This window comes from Crocuta crocuta, unplaced genomic scaffold (assembly GCF_008692635.1).
Source record: "Crocuta crocuta isolate KB4526 unplaced genomic scaffold, BGI_CrCroc_1.0 scaffold71, whole genome shotgun sequence".
NCBI classification, from domain to species: domain Eukaryota; kingdom Metazoa; phylum Chordata; class Mammalia; order Carnivora; family Hyaenidae; genus Crocuta; species Crocuta crocuta.
The window spans coordinates 1453360-1469530 of record NW_027527548.1 but is presented as its reverse complement, the minus strand read 5'-3'; the positions used below and the strand labels follow the sequence as shown (position 1 = coordinate 1469530).

At 51.3% G+C, this 16171-nt stretch overlaps 1 protein-coding gene across 2 annotated transcripts in view; it reads right to left on the bottom strand.

Moving 5' to 3' along the window:
• Window positions 1-853: 853 nt before the first annotated feature.
• The window catches only part of SLC13A3 (solute carrier family 13 member 3), a 75018-nt gene continuing 59700 nt past the window's right edge, over window positions 854-16171 (bottom strand). For both annotated transcript variants that reach the window (XM_077766139.1, XM_077766147.1), the window contains 3 exons: window positions 8700-8861; window positions 5385-5522; window positions 854-2567 (listed from right to left, as the gene is read on the bottom strand). In XM_077766139.1, coding sequence (XP_077622265.1) covers window positions 2391-2567; window positions 5385-5522; window positions 8700-8861 — 477 coding nt within the window. In that variant the 3' untranslated portion in view covers window positions 854-2390. The remainder of the gene's footprint in view (window positions 2568-5384; window positions 5523-8699; window positions 8862-16171) is intronic.

Below are 16171 nucleotides of genomic sequence, written 5' to 3'. Positions count from 1 at the left end.
CCTGCCACCCACCTTCCTCCCATGCCTCCATGAGCACGGGGCTGACTCCTGATCCCAGGCCAATGCCGCCTCCTCCGAGAAGTACCCCCTGACCGCCCTGGCTGATGTAGCTTCTGAGTCAGTTGGTCACATTGTCCAGTTTCATTTTCTTCTTATCCCGAATCATGACCCAGAGTGGTTTTCTTTGTTTGCCTGCCCACTGCCTGTCTTCTTGGCCAGAATGTAAATTCCATAAGGATGGGGGCAGCGAATGAGCACATAATTGGGTTTTAAAGAAATATTATGGAATGAATAGATGGAAGAAGGAGTGAACAAAGAAAGTAACAGAACAGACCTCAGATCAGAAGCCAAGGTTGCTGTCTCACAAATTCTGGTATAGATTCATTTACCAAATATTTATTGAGCACCAATTATGTGCCAGAAGCTGTTCTAGGTATCAGAGTTACAGCACTCAGCAGAATAAAGTTTGTATTCTGATAAGTTGATATTCTAGAAAATACACAGTACAGTGTCCTGACTAAATACCACGAAGAAAAAGGTAGCAGAGTAAGGAGTTGAGGGCAAGATTTTAGACTAGATGGTTAGTGAAGCTTCCCTGGGGAGGTGACATTTGAGCAGAGACCTGAATAAAGTGAGGAAACAAGCACATGTTTGGAAGCAAAATGTTTTTGGCTGGGGGGAAAGCATGTGCAAAGGCCCTGGGGCAGGACAGTTGAGGCCTGTGGTTAGAGTGGAGAGGAGAGAGCAATGAGGAAGTTAGGTCAGGGAGGTCAATTCTGTAGAACTCCCAGCTCAGGCGTTTGTGGCTTTAACGCTTTCTTATGTCCAGAAAGCAAATAACCTCTAGGTCCACTGTTGATTAACATTCTTTATTTTATAGTGTTTTCAATCGGAAGGATTTGAAATCACGATTCATCAGGTTACAGGTCCCATGGGTTTCTCCCATCTCCCATTCTCCAGGAGAGCAGCCTCCACCCGCCATGGGCTGTAACTGTGGCTAAATACTAAAGTGCTCACGTGGGAAGAGGCGGAGCCCCTTCTCCAACTGGAGGCCTCTCCCCTCTCTCCATTGCTCCCAGGGAAACATCCATGACTCACTTGTACTGGACGGAGTTCAGTCTCCAGGTGGTACCTTCCCAGCCCACGCTGCCCGGAAGAAACTCATCCCTCAGATGCGTAGGAAGCGGGGACATAAAGCTTCTGGGCCCCTTCCTGGTACCTTTGCCGATGCCAGGCTGATGCTGGGCCCCTCGTTCCGCTTCCCGAGCACCCACTGGACTTCATACCGTGCTGTTCACCGGGGATGCCCAGAAGCCTCTGCTGGAAACGGGGAGGGATCACATCCTCTCCTATAGCTCCCACCCACCAGCCACTGGCTCCAGGGAAGTCTCCGCTGGCCCCGTCTGGAGAAGAGGGTTGTGGTATTTTGCCTGCCTGAGAAATTTCACCCTGGCCTCTTATGAGACTCCAATTTATCTTCTGACTTTTTTCCCCCCTTCTCATCTCCAAAAAAACCCGTGCCCTTGGCTCATTAAATATGCTTAGCCCTCGAGGTGAGGGTGGGGAGGTAAAGACCAGCTGCTGAACGAGGAGGAGCTGGCGGCCTCAAAGGCCCCTGAGGGCCACACGCAGGACAGTCCTTGCTGGAAGGACCTTGGGCCACAGGCGGGGCATGAGAGCCCAGGCGTGGCCTGACTCCAGAATTATGGTCAGACTGACTCTGATTAACAGGAAAACCCTAAGCAGCATGGGTAGAAGTGTCAGCTGGGATTTCTAGAACGTTCCTGGTGTGCTCAGGCACACAGAGGAGCCGTAGGGAGGCTTTGCACAGCCTCTGCGGCCTCAGGAAGTCATCTGTTCCTGGCTGCTGGGGGTTAGCAGTGGTGAAACTCAAACAGCGGGCACAGAACGGGCACGGCCGGGCCGGACAGGAGTCACCCGTGCAGCCCCAACAGCCTCTGTGAGGCAGGTGATCCCTAAAGGCGAGATGATCTCTCCAGGGTGTAGCCTAAAGTAGGCAGTGGGGGCATGTCAGCTGTGCCCATGCGCATCGAGGGGCCCCCGCTCCAGCTGTTTAAGACAAACGCCGTTCCAGATTGCTGGAAGAAGGCTCTCTTACATCCTAGCCACAGAACAGCTCAGAGATAAAGGAGTCCGTTTCTCAGGCGGCAGATCTGGGAGATAATCTGGGCCCCCAACCTGCATGAAAGAGGAAAGGATGTCCTAGATAACGAGCCTGTGGACCCAAGTGGACCACTGGAGGTCACCCTTGCTTGCTGCATACTGGATCACAGAAAAGAACCGCTTGATCGTCCTGTGGAGTCTTAGCAGCAGGTGACGGCAAAAGCCTTCTGGGAGGGCCCAGCCCAAAGAGAGTCCTGGAGGGGGACTCAGAGGGTCCGAAATGTGTCGTTGGCCGAGGCAGACGGCAGTGATGTGAGGTTGGCCGAGTGGATGTCGGCCCAATCCGGGAAGGTGCCCAGCTGGAAGATGGTCTGTGCCCACGTATTCATGGCCACGCTGAGCAGTAGGATGCCCATCAGGTTCATCAGGAGGCCTGTCCGCACCTGAAACGGAGCCCACACTAAGGGAGGGGTCAGCTCAGGGCCCATCGTACAGATGGGAAAACCCACACTCAGAGTCAAGTTGCTCATCTGCTCAAGGTCTCCCAGTCGGGAAGTGATGGTACTAGCTCACAAATCGAGGCCACGTAATGCCCAAGACCCTTCATTCTTCACACGACCCTAGGCTGTCATTCAAAGAGCCGCAGATGTCCCCAGCCCTCGAGTGCTTTCTAAGTGCTGGCTACCGTGTCGTGTAGATGTGTCACGTAACCCTGAAAGCAGCCCTTCACGAGTGGTAATCATTATGATTTCCACTTTACAGAAGACGAAACTGAGGTTCAGAGAAGTTGGCAGGCCCGCATCACACAGCTTGAAAATGATCTGGTTTGATCAGTAACACACACACACACACACACACACACACACACACACACACTGCAGGTCTACTGAAGGCTGTACTTACTTGCTGTGAAGGTTTGTCTGATGGAAGTTTTGACCTTTTTAAGTAGCTAGAACAAGCCTAACGTTTGCTCCTTCCCAACTCCGGGGCCGTTCCGTCCATCCCAGGGCTGAAAATCCCTGTTTCTCATTGGGTTTTTTGGTTGTTTCTCCTTAGCCTTGCCCCGCTGTGAACTGCACAGTGAGCAAGTAACTCTCTTTTCAATCCCCTTTAGGATCCTCTTCCTCACAGAGAAAGCCTCCCTCAGGTGCTCTTCATGCCCTTAACACTGTCTCTTCCTCACCAACAGCCCTCTTTGACAAGGAAGGGTCCAGAACCTTCTCCGGGCAATTGCTATCAGGGCGAATGCAATTATTTTGCTGTTTTGGGTCCGCCTTTATTTTTAGACTTCCCATCCGTGGCAGATAATTCCAGTTTTCCGTGCACAGATTTTGCATCAGAAATCTTCCTTTTCCAACACTCTTATTGAAGTGATTTTAAGAATGTTAATTGAGTAAAATTGTTAAATAAATGTTGCCACAATAAATAAGTAGTGGTTCATGGAAAGGGCATCAAGCCGGGAAAGGCATGAGCCAAATGACAAGGGTAGAACTGTGTTGTGCTATCCTGCTTCTGCTCTTGCGGGGATGGGGGGGTCTTCAAACCCTGGCAACTTTGGAGGATGGGAAGGGGACAGGCCTAAGCTTTGGGGCGACCAGGAGGGGGGCTGGGCTCCTGGGAGCCTGCCTCAAAATGCCTGCTCAGTCCCACATTCGTCACTGCAACTAAGTACATCATCGCGGTCTGGACCGCAGCCCGCAGAGCCCCCCTCTCTGCCTCCGTGTGCCCCTCGGCATCTTCCAGCCCTCTCCATGGCTCTTGGCAAGCGCCTACCTCTTAGAGCCCCTCCATTTCTCTCATGTCTCTCTGTTCCCAGGATGGGCGCTATAGCTTCCCTTCTGCCTTCCCGCCGCCTTCCCCAAGCAGCCTCCCTCTCCGCACTCGCCTCCAGCCCCCAGCGACCCCCTCCACCGGCAGCCAAAGCCATCTCAGAAAGGCACAAGTCAAACCACGTCCCTGTGACGCAGGACAGCCCAAGGGACTCCATTTTATACGGGCTCCATCCCTGCTGTTTTTCTGCTGGAAAACATCTTCCAGACTCTGCCTCTGAACAAGCCAAGAACTCTGTTCCCACTCCAGGGGGACGCGAGAAAGTGAATCCTCCTCTGAGTTTTGTCCTAGACCCCAAACACCTGATTACACCTAAGGGCCAGATCCCAGACATGTTCCGGGGCATCAGATCCAAGGGCATCGGACCCCTACCTTCAGCGGTTCCAGGAATAACACCACCGCTCACCTGACTCTTTGCTTGGACCCTAGTGGATTCTTAAAGGAACACACACGCTCCTTAGGCTCTTTTCCGGTATCAACCCCCAAACCCGAGCAACCATGAGGCTCCTTCCTCTCTCCTCTCTGAGGGTCTCCCGCTCTGCTATTTGGTCACTCACACTCTTCAATAAACTCTGTTTTCACTCTCTCCGGCTCACGTTTATTACTATCCTGCGTGAAGCCAAGGACCCTTTTGGCTGGTCTTGTGGGACCTTCCCATGGCCTCTCGGACCCAGCCTGCTTGCATTGATTGCCCTGCTTAATTAAATCCCTTTAAAGTCCACCCACTGGGCACTGAATAATATCCCGAGTCTGTGCCCTGCATGGTGTGCACCCACCCCCACCCCCCAATTCCAGGCACACCAGGCTCCTCCTTCTCTCTGTTTACTCTGTGACCTCTTTCTGTCTCTCACTCTTGTCCACCCCCTTTTCTCTCTCCCTCCCTGCCGGGTTTCTGTGCCTGGAGAGCCTGTACTGGGAATACCGCCCTTCTCAGTGGGTTTGCTTCGGATTTGCATTCCCTGAGTGCGCCTGGCAGCCAGTGGAGGGGAAGTGCCAGGGAGGCGGAGGGAGGGAGGGAGGAGGGGGCTCAGCAGGGGAGCGAGGGGCCAGGGAGCACCCTGGTGGGTCTCCCCCTGCTCATACCCGCTTCTGCCTCGCCCCCCGGGTGTAGCCTGCTGCTCCTAAAGATTCCAGGCACAGAGCAGTGGGCTGAACGAGTAAGAAAAGAGAGCAGCGCGCAGAGAGAGGAGGAAGTCCCTGGTCCCTGAAGCAGACTCTGGAAAGTCATCACGAAGCACAGTTTCCTGAAATTGAGCGTTAGAATCATCCCGGAGTGTCTGCTAAAGTGGATACTCCTGGCCCCGCTCCGAATGGCTTATTCAGAAACTGGGGGTTGGAGAAGTGGGAGCAGGGGTCCCGCCCAGACGTCTTGCCCCACACATGCCGTCCACCCCCGTCGCAGGCCTCTGTTGGGACGCGCCAGGACTCACCATGTCTTTGACCAGCAGGTGTCCAGAGGCGAAGGCAATCGAGTTGGGGGGCGTCGAGACGGGGAGCATGAAGGCGTAGGAGCAGCCGACCGTGCCGGGGACCATCAAATAGAGGGGGTGCACTCGCAGGCGGATGGCCTGGGCCGGGGCGGGGGGCGACCACCACGGGAAACAGGGAGAAGCGACAATGACAGATGGAGACGGTCGGAGGTCACAGCAGATAACACACAGGAAGAGACGCAGAGACAGAGGCTCAGAGACAGAGGCTGGCGCAGAGACAGAGTTTGGCGCAGAGACAGAGGTTGGTGCAGAGCGACGGCAGCAGCCGAGAAGGCAGGTTTAGAGGGACGCGAAGGGAAATACGGCCCGATACGCAGATCCACACACAGAAGGAGAGACAGACAAGGAGAGAACCCAAATCAAAGGACACGTGGAGAGGACATTCCTAAGGTTAGTGACATCCCGGGACCCCACTGCGTGTTCGCTGGCGAGGATGGACTGGGGAGGTTTCTCTAGAAAGCACCTGCTCCAGCCTGAGAGTGCACCATCACGCCCAGAGGGCTTGCTACAACACAGCGTGCTGACCCTGCTTCACCCAGGTTCTGAGTCAGCAGGTCTGGGGTGGCCTCAAGAGCCTGCATTCGTAGTGAGTTCCCAGCAGCTGCTGACGCTGTGAATCCAGAGAACCATGGCTCTAAAATCACAAGTCCCAGGGGAGCCTGGGTGGCTTAGTGGGTTGAGTGTCTGACTCTCGATTTCGGCTTCGGTAATGATCTCATAGTTTATGAGATCGAGCCCCGAGTCAGGCTCTGCACTGACAGTGCGGAGCCTGCTTGGGATTCTCTCTCTCCCTCTCGCTCTCTCTCTCAAAATAAATAAATAAGCATTTAAAAATTAAAAAAAAAAAAGTAAAATAAAATGACAAGTCCCCTGCCTGGTCTGTCCCTCAGCCAAACAGTCCACCCAGCAGGTCCCTGGGCACCTTTACTTGGAGCCTCCCCAGATTTCAGAGACACAGAGAGCTTGAGATAGCGTCTGCTGATAAGCATTTCCCAATTTCTTTTCTTTTTTTTTTAAGGTTTATTTATTTTTGAGAGAGAGAGAGAGAGAGAGCATGAGTGGGGGAACAACAAAGGGGTGGGGGGGAGACACAGAATCCGAAGCAGGCTCCAGGTTCTGAGCTGTCAGCACAGAGCCCAACATGGGGCTTGAACTCACAAACTTCGAGATCATGCCCTGAGCTGAAGTCGGCTGCTTAACCAACCCAGGCGCCCCAGCATTTCCCAATTTCTGAGACTGTGTGAATCAAATGTATCTGTGTGTTGGCCTCACCCCATGGGCCACTGGTTCGACCTCCCCCAAAGGACATATTCATCTATAATTCATGTTGGTTTCTTCTCCACTACTGTACTTAAGATAGGACATTTTTGGCTGCTCTAGCGAATTTTTATAACCCAAAGCATATAACTTTTCTCTGAAAGTGCTAAATGCACCCCCTTACATGTAAAACCTTTGGGTTTTGATGATAAGCAACATTTAGAAGACTGTGTTATTTACTAGTGTCTCCAGCAAAAGTTGGACCTGGCTGGGCCCCTGCTTCTCCTCCGGCATCAGCCCCTCACGCCCCCATGTCCCTCAGTCATCTCCCTCAGAACCTGGTCAAGGGTGTGATTAAGTCCAATCGCACTTGGCGAGGTTTGGGGACCCCTCCTCCCCACACTACTGGGAAGTGTAAAAAAAGCACGCCTATTCTGGAGAGCAGGTTGCCCACATCTAACAAAAGTATACACGCATGTGCTCTTCCACCCGGAGATCTCATCTAGAAATAGATCTGGAAGGAATCAGAGGTGCACAGAGAAGGAAAGGTCCGGGAAGCACTGCCGGGTCACAGCAAAGGCTGGACGCAAACCTGTGCGTCCATCACTAGAGATCTGAAATAAACCCACTGCCACCCACCGGTAACAGACTGTCCTCGATTCCCCGAAACAGGATAAAGTACATCTCCGGATGCTAATGCAGGTGTGAACCCCATGACAAACTGAAATGAGCCTACAAAAGCCAAAAACACATGATAAGTGTGCCTGGTAGATCGCCGTCTGCATACAAAGTGTGTAGTTGCAGCACTGATTTAATCTGATCAATTTTGGATTCTATTGAGATAATCGTTTGGCTAAGTCTTCTTTAATCTATTTAAACACAGAACCAAGCCGATTGTTTCTAATGCTAGTCAGTTTTGAAAGGCCTAATATACACTCTGTTTGATCATGATGCATTGTTCTTTCTGTAGGATCCCAGATTTATTTTGCTATTTGCATCTCTGTTTACATGTGAGATTGATTTATGATCCCCCCACACCCCCACCACCTGCCCCCGCTGTCCTTTGGTTTTAGTGTCTGGGATTTGCTACCCTCATCCCTGGGTGGAATGACATTCTCCATCTCTGTGCTCTGAAATAGTTTGAATAAGGTGGGAGCTATCTGCCCTTTGAAGATTTGCTAGCTTTCACCTAGCTAAGCCTCTGAGGGCTGGCTGGTGAATTTTAGGGCGGTGGTTCTCAGCCAGGGATGGTTTTGTCCCCCAGCCCCGACCAGGGGACGTTTGGCAATGTCTGGGCACATTTTTGATTGTCATGGTTTAGAGGATACTACTGGCTGGCACAGAGCGGGGGGAGGGGGGCAGGAATGCCACCGAACACCCTACAGTGTCCGGGACAGCCCCACACCACAGGCAGCTCTTTGGCCCCAAATATCAGTAGTGCTGAGAAACCCTTCTTTAGAGGGAGGTTAGAACTTTGCCTGCTGTTAGACTCTCTTCTGCCCTTTTGTGTCTGCACAGATTTTCTACGTCTTAATCCAAATTTGACAATTTGTAATTTCCTAGAAAACTCACCAAAGGAAGAAATGTGGTGCACTTTGGAAAATATTTATGTATTTCTTAAAGAAAAAAATCAATAGAAAAAAAATAATCAGGGGCGCCTGGGTGGCTCAGTCGGTGAAGCGACCGACTTCGGTTCGGGTCATGACGTCACGGTCTGTGAGTTCAAGCCCGCATCGGGCTCTGTGCTGACAGCTCAGTCTGGAGCCTGCTTCGGATTCTGTGTCTCCCTCTCTCTGCCCCTCCCCTGCTCACACTCTGTCTCTCTTACTCTCAAAAAATAAATGCAAAACATAAAAAAATTTTTAAAAACATAAAAAAGTCAAGGTCTAACACATTCACGCATTTTGGAAGAGGGCAATGGCACCCACAGCTCCCGGTGGCAGGGGAGAGAAAATTCTGAAGCACGTCCCCTCCCCCCCCACCCCCCAGGACTCTCACCAGCTCCGCCAGGACGGGCAGGAAGATGATGATGGTGGCCGTGTTACTAGCAAACTCGGTGAAGAAGGCGATGACGACAGTGATGAGCAGCACAGCCAGTGCGGGCGGCACGTTCTCCAGAGGGTGCAGCTGCCCGCCGATCCACGCCGACAGCCCTGACTCCTGCGGGGGTGAGGGGCACCAGGTCACACCCTGCCCCACCCCAGCCACTGCCCCTGGGGGCTGGGCCCAGGAAGGGGGTTAGGATGGGCCACAGGGTGGCAGCAGTGACCACTATGCCCCTTCGCTGCTGGGGGGAACCGAGGTTCAGAGAGGGTGAGTAACACGTCCAAGGCCACACATTTGAGCCCACCAGCATCGGCTTCTCTGCTTCTGCTTCTTTTTTAACGTTTATTTATTCTTGGGTGTGTGGGCGGGGGAGGGCCAGAGAGACACAGAACCGGAAGCAGGCTCCGGGCTCCCAGCGGTCAGCACAGAGCGGAATGAGGGGCTTGAACCCACGACCTGTGAGGTCAGGACCTGAGCCGAAGTTGGACGCCTCACCAACTGAGCCTCCCAGGTGCCCCCAACTTCTTTGTTTCTTGAACTACTCTCTACTCCAACTCTGTAGGCCCAGGACCCAAACTCCTGGATCCCCAAATAATCCATTTAGCTCTAGCGCTAAGCTCCTACTTGAGTGGGAGAGGGAAACTGGACCCTCTGTGGATGGTTACTAGTAACAAAAATATTAACACAACTATGTATACGAAATATTCATTACTAATCCTACAATTATTGTCGAATAATATATACAAGATATACTATAACTATATCATATATAAAACATGTATCAGATACATATTAAATACAACACTATCAATATGATGATCAATAACAAAGTATCTATGATTAACGATAAGGATGATTATTACAATGATAACACAACACTCTACTGTTACTCATTATCATAACAGTCATTGTCACTAAGGCTTTATAGGTTGCTGGGCACCTGCATGCAGTACCTACTCGACCCCTTTGCCCCTGTGTTATGGAGGAGGAAACGGAGCCTGGCAAAGATTCTGTGGCTTGCTCGCCGTCCCCAAAAGTAACGACTGAGATGTAGTTCACGTTCAGGGCCATGTACTTCCGCAAGCTAGTATGGCCCTGCAAAGCTCTCTGTCACTTGGGCACCACCCTCTGGATACACCCGTCCATCACTGCCCGTCTTAATGAAAGGTAATGCCCAGAGCTGATGACAGCCCTCCAGGGCAGAGAAGGGACGGGTTAGATTGTCCCCTCCCTGGCTCCAGACTCTACCCTTTCATCAGTGCTACAGGATTATCTCCATGCTCTCTCTGCTGACTTCTCCAGGATTTAGGAGTATTCAAATACTTAATCAAGTAAATGTTTACCATAGCCCTTTTCACAACCCAGTATCCTTTGATACCAATACACTTCAGTTTTTTCAAAGAAACTCTACATATTTCTTGAAAATTTACTCTTGAACTTAAAATTTCATAGTGAATTCTAGAATACAGCATACTGTTTTTTAAAAATTTTTAATGTTTATTTTTGAGAGAGAGAGACAGAGACAGAGTGTGAGCAGGAGAGAGGCAGAGAGAGAGAGAGAGAGGGAGAGACACAGAATCTGAAGCAGGCTCCCAGGCTCTGAGCTGTCAGCACAGAGCCCAACACGGGGCTTGAACTCATGAACCACGAGATCATGTCCTGAGCCGAAGCTGGACGCTTTAAGAGACTGAGCCACCCAGGCGCCCCATGTCTTTTCATAAATAAAATACTAAATAAAATTCTTGTCCCCAGAATTTGACTTAAAAGTTATCTTCAAGGAACAAATAATAAATGCTTAAAGATATTTTTCTCTAGAAGAGACTGTAAAATTAACACACTTCTTTTACATCTGTACCTCGGCACTGTTTGATAGCCTAGAAATCACGGCGAGTGGCAGAGTCAAGGCCCTAGCCGTCTCCTGGCCCGGGGAATCCTGCAAGGAAAAAATGGGGCCACTGGTTTTTCCCAGAGGCCACTCCTAGGAGACTGATGGCTGTGTGTGCGATTTCGGGGAGAGAGGCTGGAGAGAGGGAATATTAATGACTTGGATGAATGAGAAGCCCAAAGCTTCCCAGTGTCTGGGCCTCTGGGTGGCGGGCTTCCGGCCAAGGTCCCAGCTCGTAGGGGCCCTTGGCTCAGCTTCCGCAGCCAGGAGGTTCCGCGACAGGACCCCCTGCTGTCTGGGGTTCTCTTGGGGACTCCAAAGGGCTTCACCTGCCCTTCCCCAATCCCTTAAGCATCGAAGCTCTGTTTCCTTGGAAACATGCAGCCCCATTGTGTTCCATTCCAGGGGGGCATCATGCAACAAACAAGGTTGGAGGCTGTACGGCCAGAGGATGAGGAGAAAGAGCTCTGGAATCACACTGAGCTTGTTCCCCACCTTATCCCTTCCTAGCTGTGTTGTCCCAGGCAAGCAACTCAACCTCTCTGTGCCTTAATTTTTAAAAAAAATCTGTAAATGAGGGTATAACAGTGCCTGTCCCAGAAGGTGACTGTGGGGAGGAAAGGAGCTAATCTACAAGGCGCTTGGAGAATGCCTGGGTACCTGGTGAGTGCCTGACACATGCCAGCTGTCATTAGTAGCTTCAGGTCACAAGGGGAAACACTCAGAAATTGCCCAGTGCAGTGGTTGTCAAACTGTGTTCCTTATGGCCTCCAAAGATGTCAAGAGGTGCCTGAGGCTATGTTGCAGGACGGGAAGGAAGAGACTTGACAATCTTTAAGAGCCTCATAAAACACACGAGGCTCAGCTGTGTGAATAGGACTCTGCGTAATAATTCCTAAGAGAGAACCAGTGAGCTTGACTCAAGGAAAGGAAGAGGAGAAGCCTTCATGCACAGCTGTGAACATTCAGACCACTGTACTGCTTACAAGCCGGGTGACATCAGGCACATTGATGAACATCTCTGTTCCTTGCTCTTTTCAAGGACTTGTGGTAAGGATTAGACAGCCATGCACAACACAGTTCCTCTACATAGTAAGCACCGGATGTGATTTGTTACTACTTATCTAACTTAACAAGCACTTAACATGGAGTGTGCTCTGCGTCAGGCACTCTTCTAAAGGCTTGACTAATATTATCTCATTCAATTCCCATAGTAGCTTCTTGAGGTAAGTGGCATAATTATCTCCATTTTATGGCTGAAGACACTGAGGCTCACAGAGGTGGTAATTTGCCTGAGTAAGAGAAATAATTTGCCCTAGGGTTGGGATTTTGAGCTTAGACCCTAGCGCTAACTTGAATAAAATGATAGTGCCGGTCATCATCATCATTATCATCATAATCACCATCATCATCATCACCATTATCACCCTCATCACCACCATCATCACCACCATCACCACCATCATCACCATCACCACCACCATCACCATCATCACCACCATCATCACCACCATCACCACCATCACCATCACCATCATCACCATCTTCACCATCATCACCACCATCACCACCATCATCACCACCATCACCATCATCACCACCATCATCACCATCACCATCACCACCATCATCGCCATCACCATCACCACCATCATCACCATCACCACCATCGCCATCACCACCATCACCATCATCACAATAACCATCACCATCACCATCATCACAATCATCATCATCATCAAGGTGACTCTCCAGCAGAAAACGAGGGCCAGGGAGAATATACGCACCGCTGTCTGCCCATAGGGTTTGCTCCATTCTGACTTACTCTCAAGCTCCTATAACCTCAATATATTTGTAGATATGTTTATTTTGATGGAGATTAAATGAGATATGCTTAAAGGTGCCAGAAGAAGACCAATTTTTCAATCCATGAGCTAGTAAAACTGTATTCACAATGAAAGTACTAAGGTTGAAGGCGGCCCTGGTTTTAGCACCTGGTATGCATCAGCCCTGTGCACTTTCCAGCACTTTTCACACATCACATCAGCAGTGCTCAAAGCAGCCCGTCTACGGGTCATGTCCAACAAATATGTATTGAGCATGTTATGTACCAGGACTCTTCTAGATGCCGGGACAGTAGCGAATAAGACCTATCTGATCCCTGCCCTCATGGCGCTTACATTCTAGTAAGAGAGACAGCAACCAACACATGAACAGGATAATTTGGGGGAAGGGGATGGGAAGGAAATAGGNATCTGAATTGGTGACCTTGGAAATTACCCAAAGGACCAGGACTCAGGAATCTCAGGGAAGAGCATTAGGCAGAAAGAAATCAGGTGCAAAGGTCCAGGGGTGTAAATGAGTCTAGCGTTGCTGAGGAACATGAAGGGGCCAGCGGGATTGGAGGGAAGCCAATCAGGGGGGAGAGGCAGGAGCCGACGGCGGGGAGGCAGGGGGGCGCCGGGCCGTGCTGGGCTCTGTGTGTAGGCCGAAGAAACCTTCAGACTAGCGTCTAAATAAAAATGGGGAGTCGTGGGCAGTTTTACAGCAGAAAAGTGCAGTAAGGACACTAAGCAGGTTTAAGTGAGTTGCCCAGGCTCAAAGCAAGCGCTGGGGTCTGCATCCAGCCCTTCTGACCCAGGCTCACCCTGGACCCCATCGGAGGACTTGTAAGCCCCAGGAGGCCTGGCTGTGGCCTGGAGAGGGCACGGGGCAGGGGCCAGGAAGCAGGGTGTGCCATGAGCGCTGCGGTCCCTCCTGGGGCAGAGGCCGCGCTGGCCTGGCAGGGGATGGTACCGGCTGGGGTTGGAGGACATGGGAGGTTGCCACACAAAGGCCTTGTTGAACAGAAAGCCCAGCGGCTGCCCCGGGCCGAGCCAGGAGCCAGACTGACCTCCCAGCGCGGCCAGCGGCCCCGCAGCCCAGCCCCCACTGGGAGCCGGGACTTTTCCCAGCACATCCCAAGCTCAGAGAAGCCTCTGGGGCAGAGATGACCTCAGGGTCAGGCAAGGTTCATGTCCCCTCCGTAAACGGCACCATTTCCACCGAGCCGCTCAGGCAAGAACCTCTGTGACACCCCTGACTCTGTTTCCCCTTTCCCCCCACATTCAACGATCATAACCAACTGTGTTGGCTGTGTTTTAAGTTCTCCACAGGCATCGACCCATTTAATAATTGTAACGGGTCTGTGGCATGGCCCCATTATTATTCCCATTCTACAGATGAGGAAACTGAAATACACAGCTGAGGTCCAAGACCAGCACCTCCACCCCAGACAGTCTGGTGTGACAGCCCTTGCTTTTTCCCATTGCATTGCATGGCCTCTTCAGGACCCGGATGACTTGCCACTTCCTCCAGGAAGCCTTCCCTGATGCATTCCCCAGTAGGAGGCAGTAATGAGGCAGTGAGAAAAGTCAAGACAGGAGTTCAAATCCCAGCTATGCTACCCACAAGCTGTGTTACCTAGGATCAGTCAATTAACCTCTCTGGTCCTCAAGATTCCTACATTGGAGACAAAAACAGTACTTTTGCTCAACCGTCCATTTGCTCCTTTCGGAGTCTATACTATTGTATTTGTGCGTGTTATTTGTTGGGGGAAAATGGGTAAAATAAAAATATGTGCCATAAAAAGAAGAACCTGAATATGCCACTCAGCTGACCGTCAGCCTTGTGGGTGCCACGGTGTGATGGTTTAGCACTCCGGACTCCGGAGGCCCCATTGCCCCAGCACAGGGACAGCGAGCCGAAGCCGCCTTCACCGTCATCCCCTGAGGGGCTGGCTGAGGCCGAGGAGTCGTCTTGCCCAAGGTCACGCTCATGGGCGCGGACTGACGGAGGGATGCCGGGATATGGCCTGGCCATCTCGGACCAATCGGCGCGTCTCTGAAGGGCCAGCTCAGCTCCGTGCTCCCTGTGGGGTCTGCCTCACAGTTGTGCATCCCCCTGCCCTCTCCTGCTTCCTTCCTCCCCTTTCCACGGGGTGGGGGGGGGGCACCCCGAGGGCACAAGCTAATACCCCTGCTCACTCATCTCCATCTCGGAGTCTGCTCCCTGGAGCACAGCCCACCACAGCCATGGAACGGGGATTCAGAGAGAGCGCCGGGGTAGTTCATGCTTCCAACAACCCCAGAGAGTACGCACTGCCATCCAATTCATAGATGGATGGTGCCCAGAGAGGTTTAGAAACTTGCCCAAAGCGCCGCAGCACGGAGTGGAAGAGCTGGGATTGGAATCCAGATACTTGGATTCTCAAGCTGAGGCTTCTTACTAGTCTATACCTTAGGGATGTCATAGATCGAATCACTGTTTGAAACTGAAAATTAAGATTGAATTAAAGAAAGAAAGCAAATAAAACATTAAGAAACAAAAAGGGGGGGTGCCTGGGTAGCTCAGTCGGTTAGGCGTCCGACTCAGGTCATGATCTCGAGGTTCATGAGTTCGAGCCCTGCATCGGGGTCTGTGCTGACAGCTCAGAGCCTGGAGCCTGCTTCAGATTCTGTGTCTCCCTCTCTCTCTGCCCCTCCCCTGCTCACACTCTGTCTCTCTCTTTCTCTCAATAATAAATAAAACATTAAAAAAAAAAGAAAGAAAGCAATCAGAGAGGCAATTTCAGGTTTCCTTCATCTTAATTTCAGATCAGCCCTTAACTGGTTGTGGTTTTAAATGCCTCAGCTTACAAGGAGAGATTTAGGGGTGGGGTGGGACCCAGCACATGAGCTGGGGGTTCAAATCCCGGCTCCAAAAATCTCCTGGGTGCACAGACACAGGCTAGCTGTTTAGCCTCGTGTTACCTCTGTTGCCTCATCTATGAAATGGGGACAAGCAATCGCATCTACTTCAGTGGCGTTGATGAAGGTTAACGGAGTCCTTATTTGCAAAGTGCTTGAAGCAGAACCCGTTCTTGGGAGTTCTTCAAAACGAGCCATTAGGAGGAGGGACTCTGAAGGGGTACTGACTGGAGTTGGAACCCTCCCTTTTGTGCAGAATGCAATTGTGTGACCTTAAGAAAGTTGCTTAATTTTTCCATGCCTCGGTTTTCCTGCCTGTAAAATGGGGATACAACTATTATCTCGCCCCTAGGGTCAGGGTGAGCGTTTGATGAGACAGCACTGGCCGGCGCTTCCTCTGAGTGGGGCCTGCTGACACGGCACCTGCACGTTCTGAGAGCAAGCGCCTCCTGAAATTCTACGCTCACCCCGCCACAGTCCCTGCTCCCAGAGCCCTCTAGAATGACATTCGTAATAACACTAATCAATATGAATGATATCTAGCATTCATAACACACTGGTTAAGAGCATAGGCTGTGGCACCAAACTACCTGGATTCTAATCCTGAGTACACAGCTGTGTGACTTGAGGCAAGTTACTTTCCTTCTCTGTGCCTCAGTTTCTTAATCTACAGAATGGGGATGATAATGACATTCACCCCTGAGTCTTGTTGGGAAGTTTATGTGAGTTCATGTGTGTAAAGCACGTGGAGCGGTGCCTGGCCGGGGGTGAGCCCAAGACGGTGTGATTCCTCTGCGCTCGCGGAACCGGCT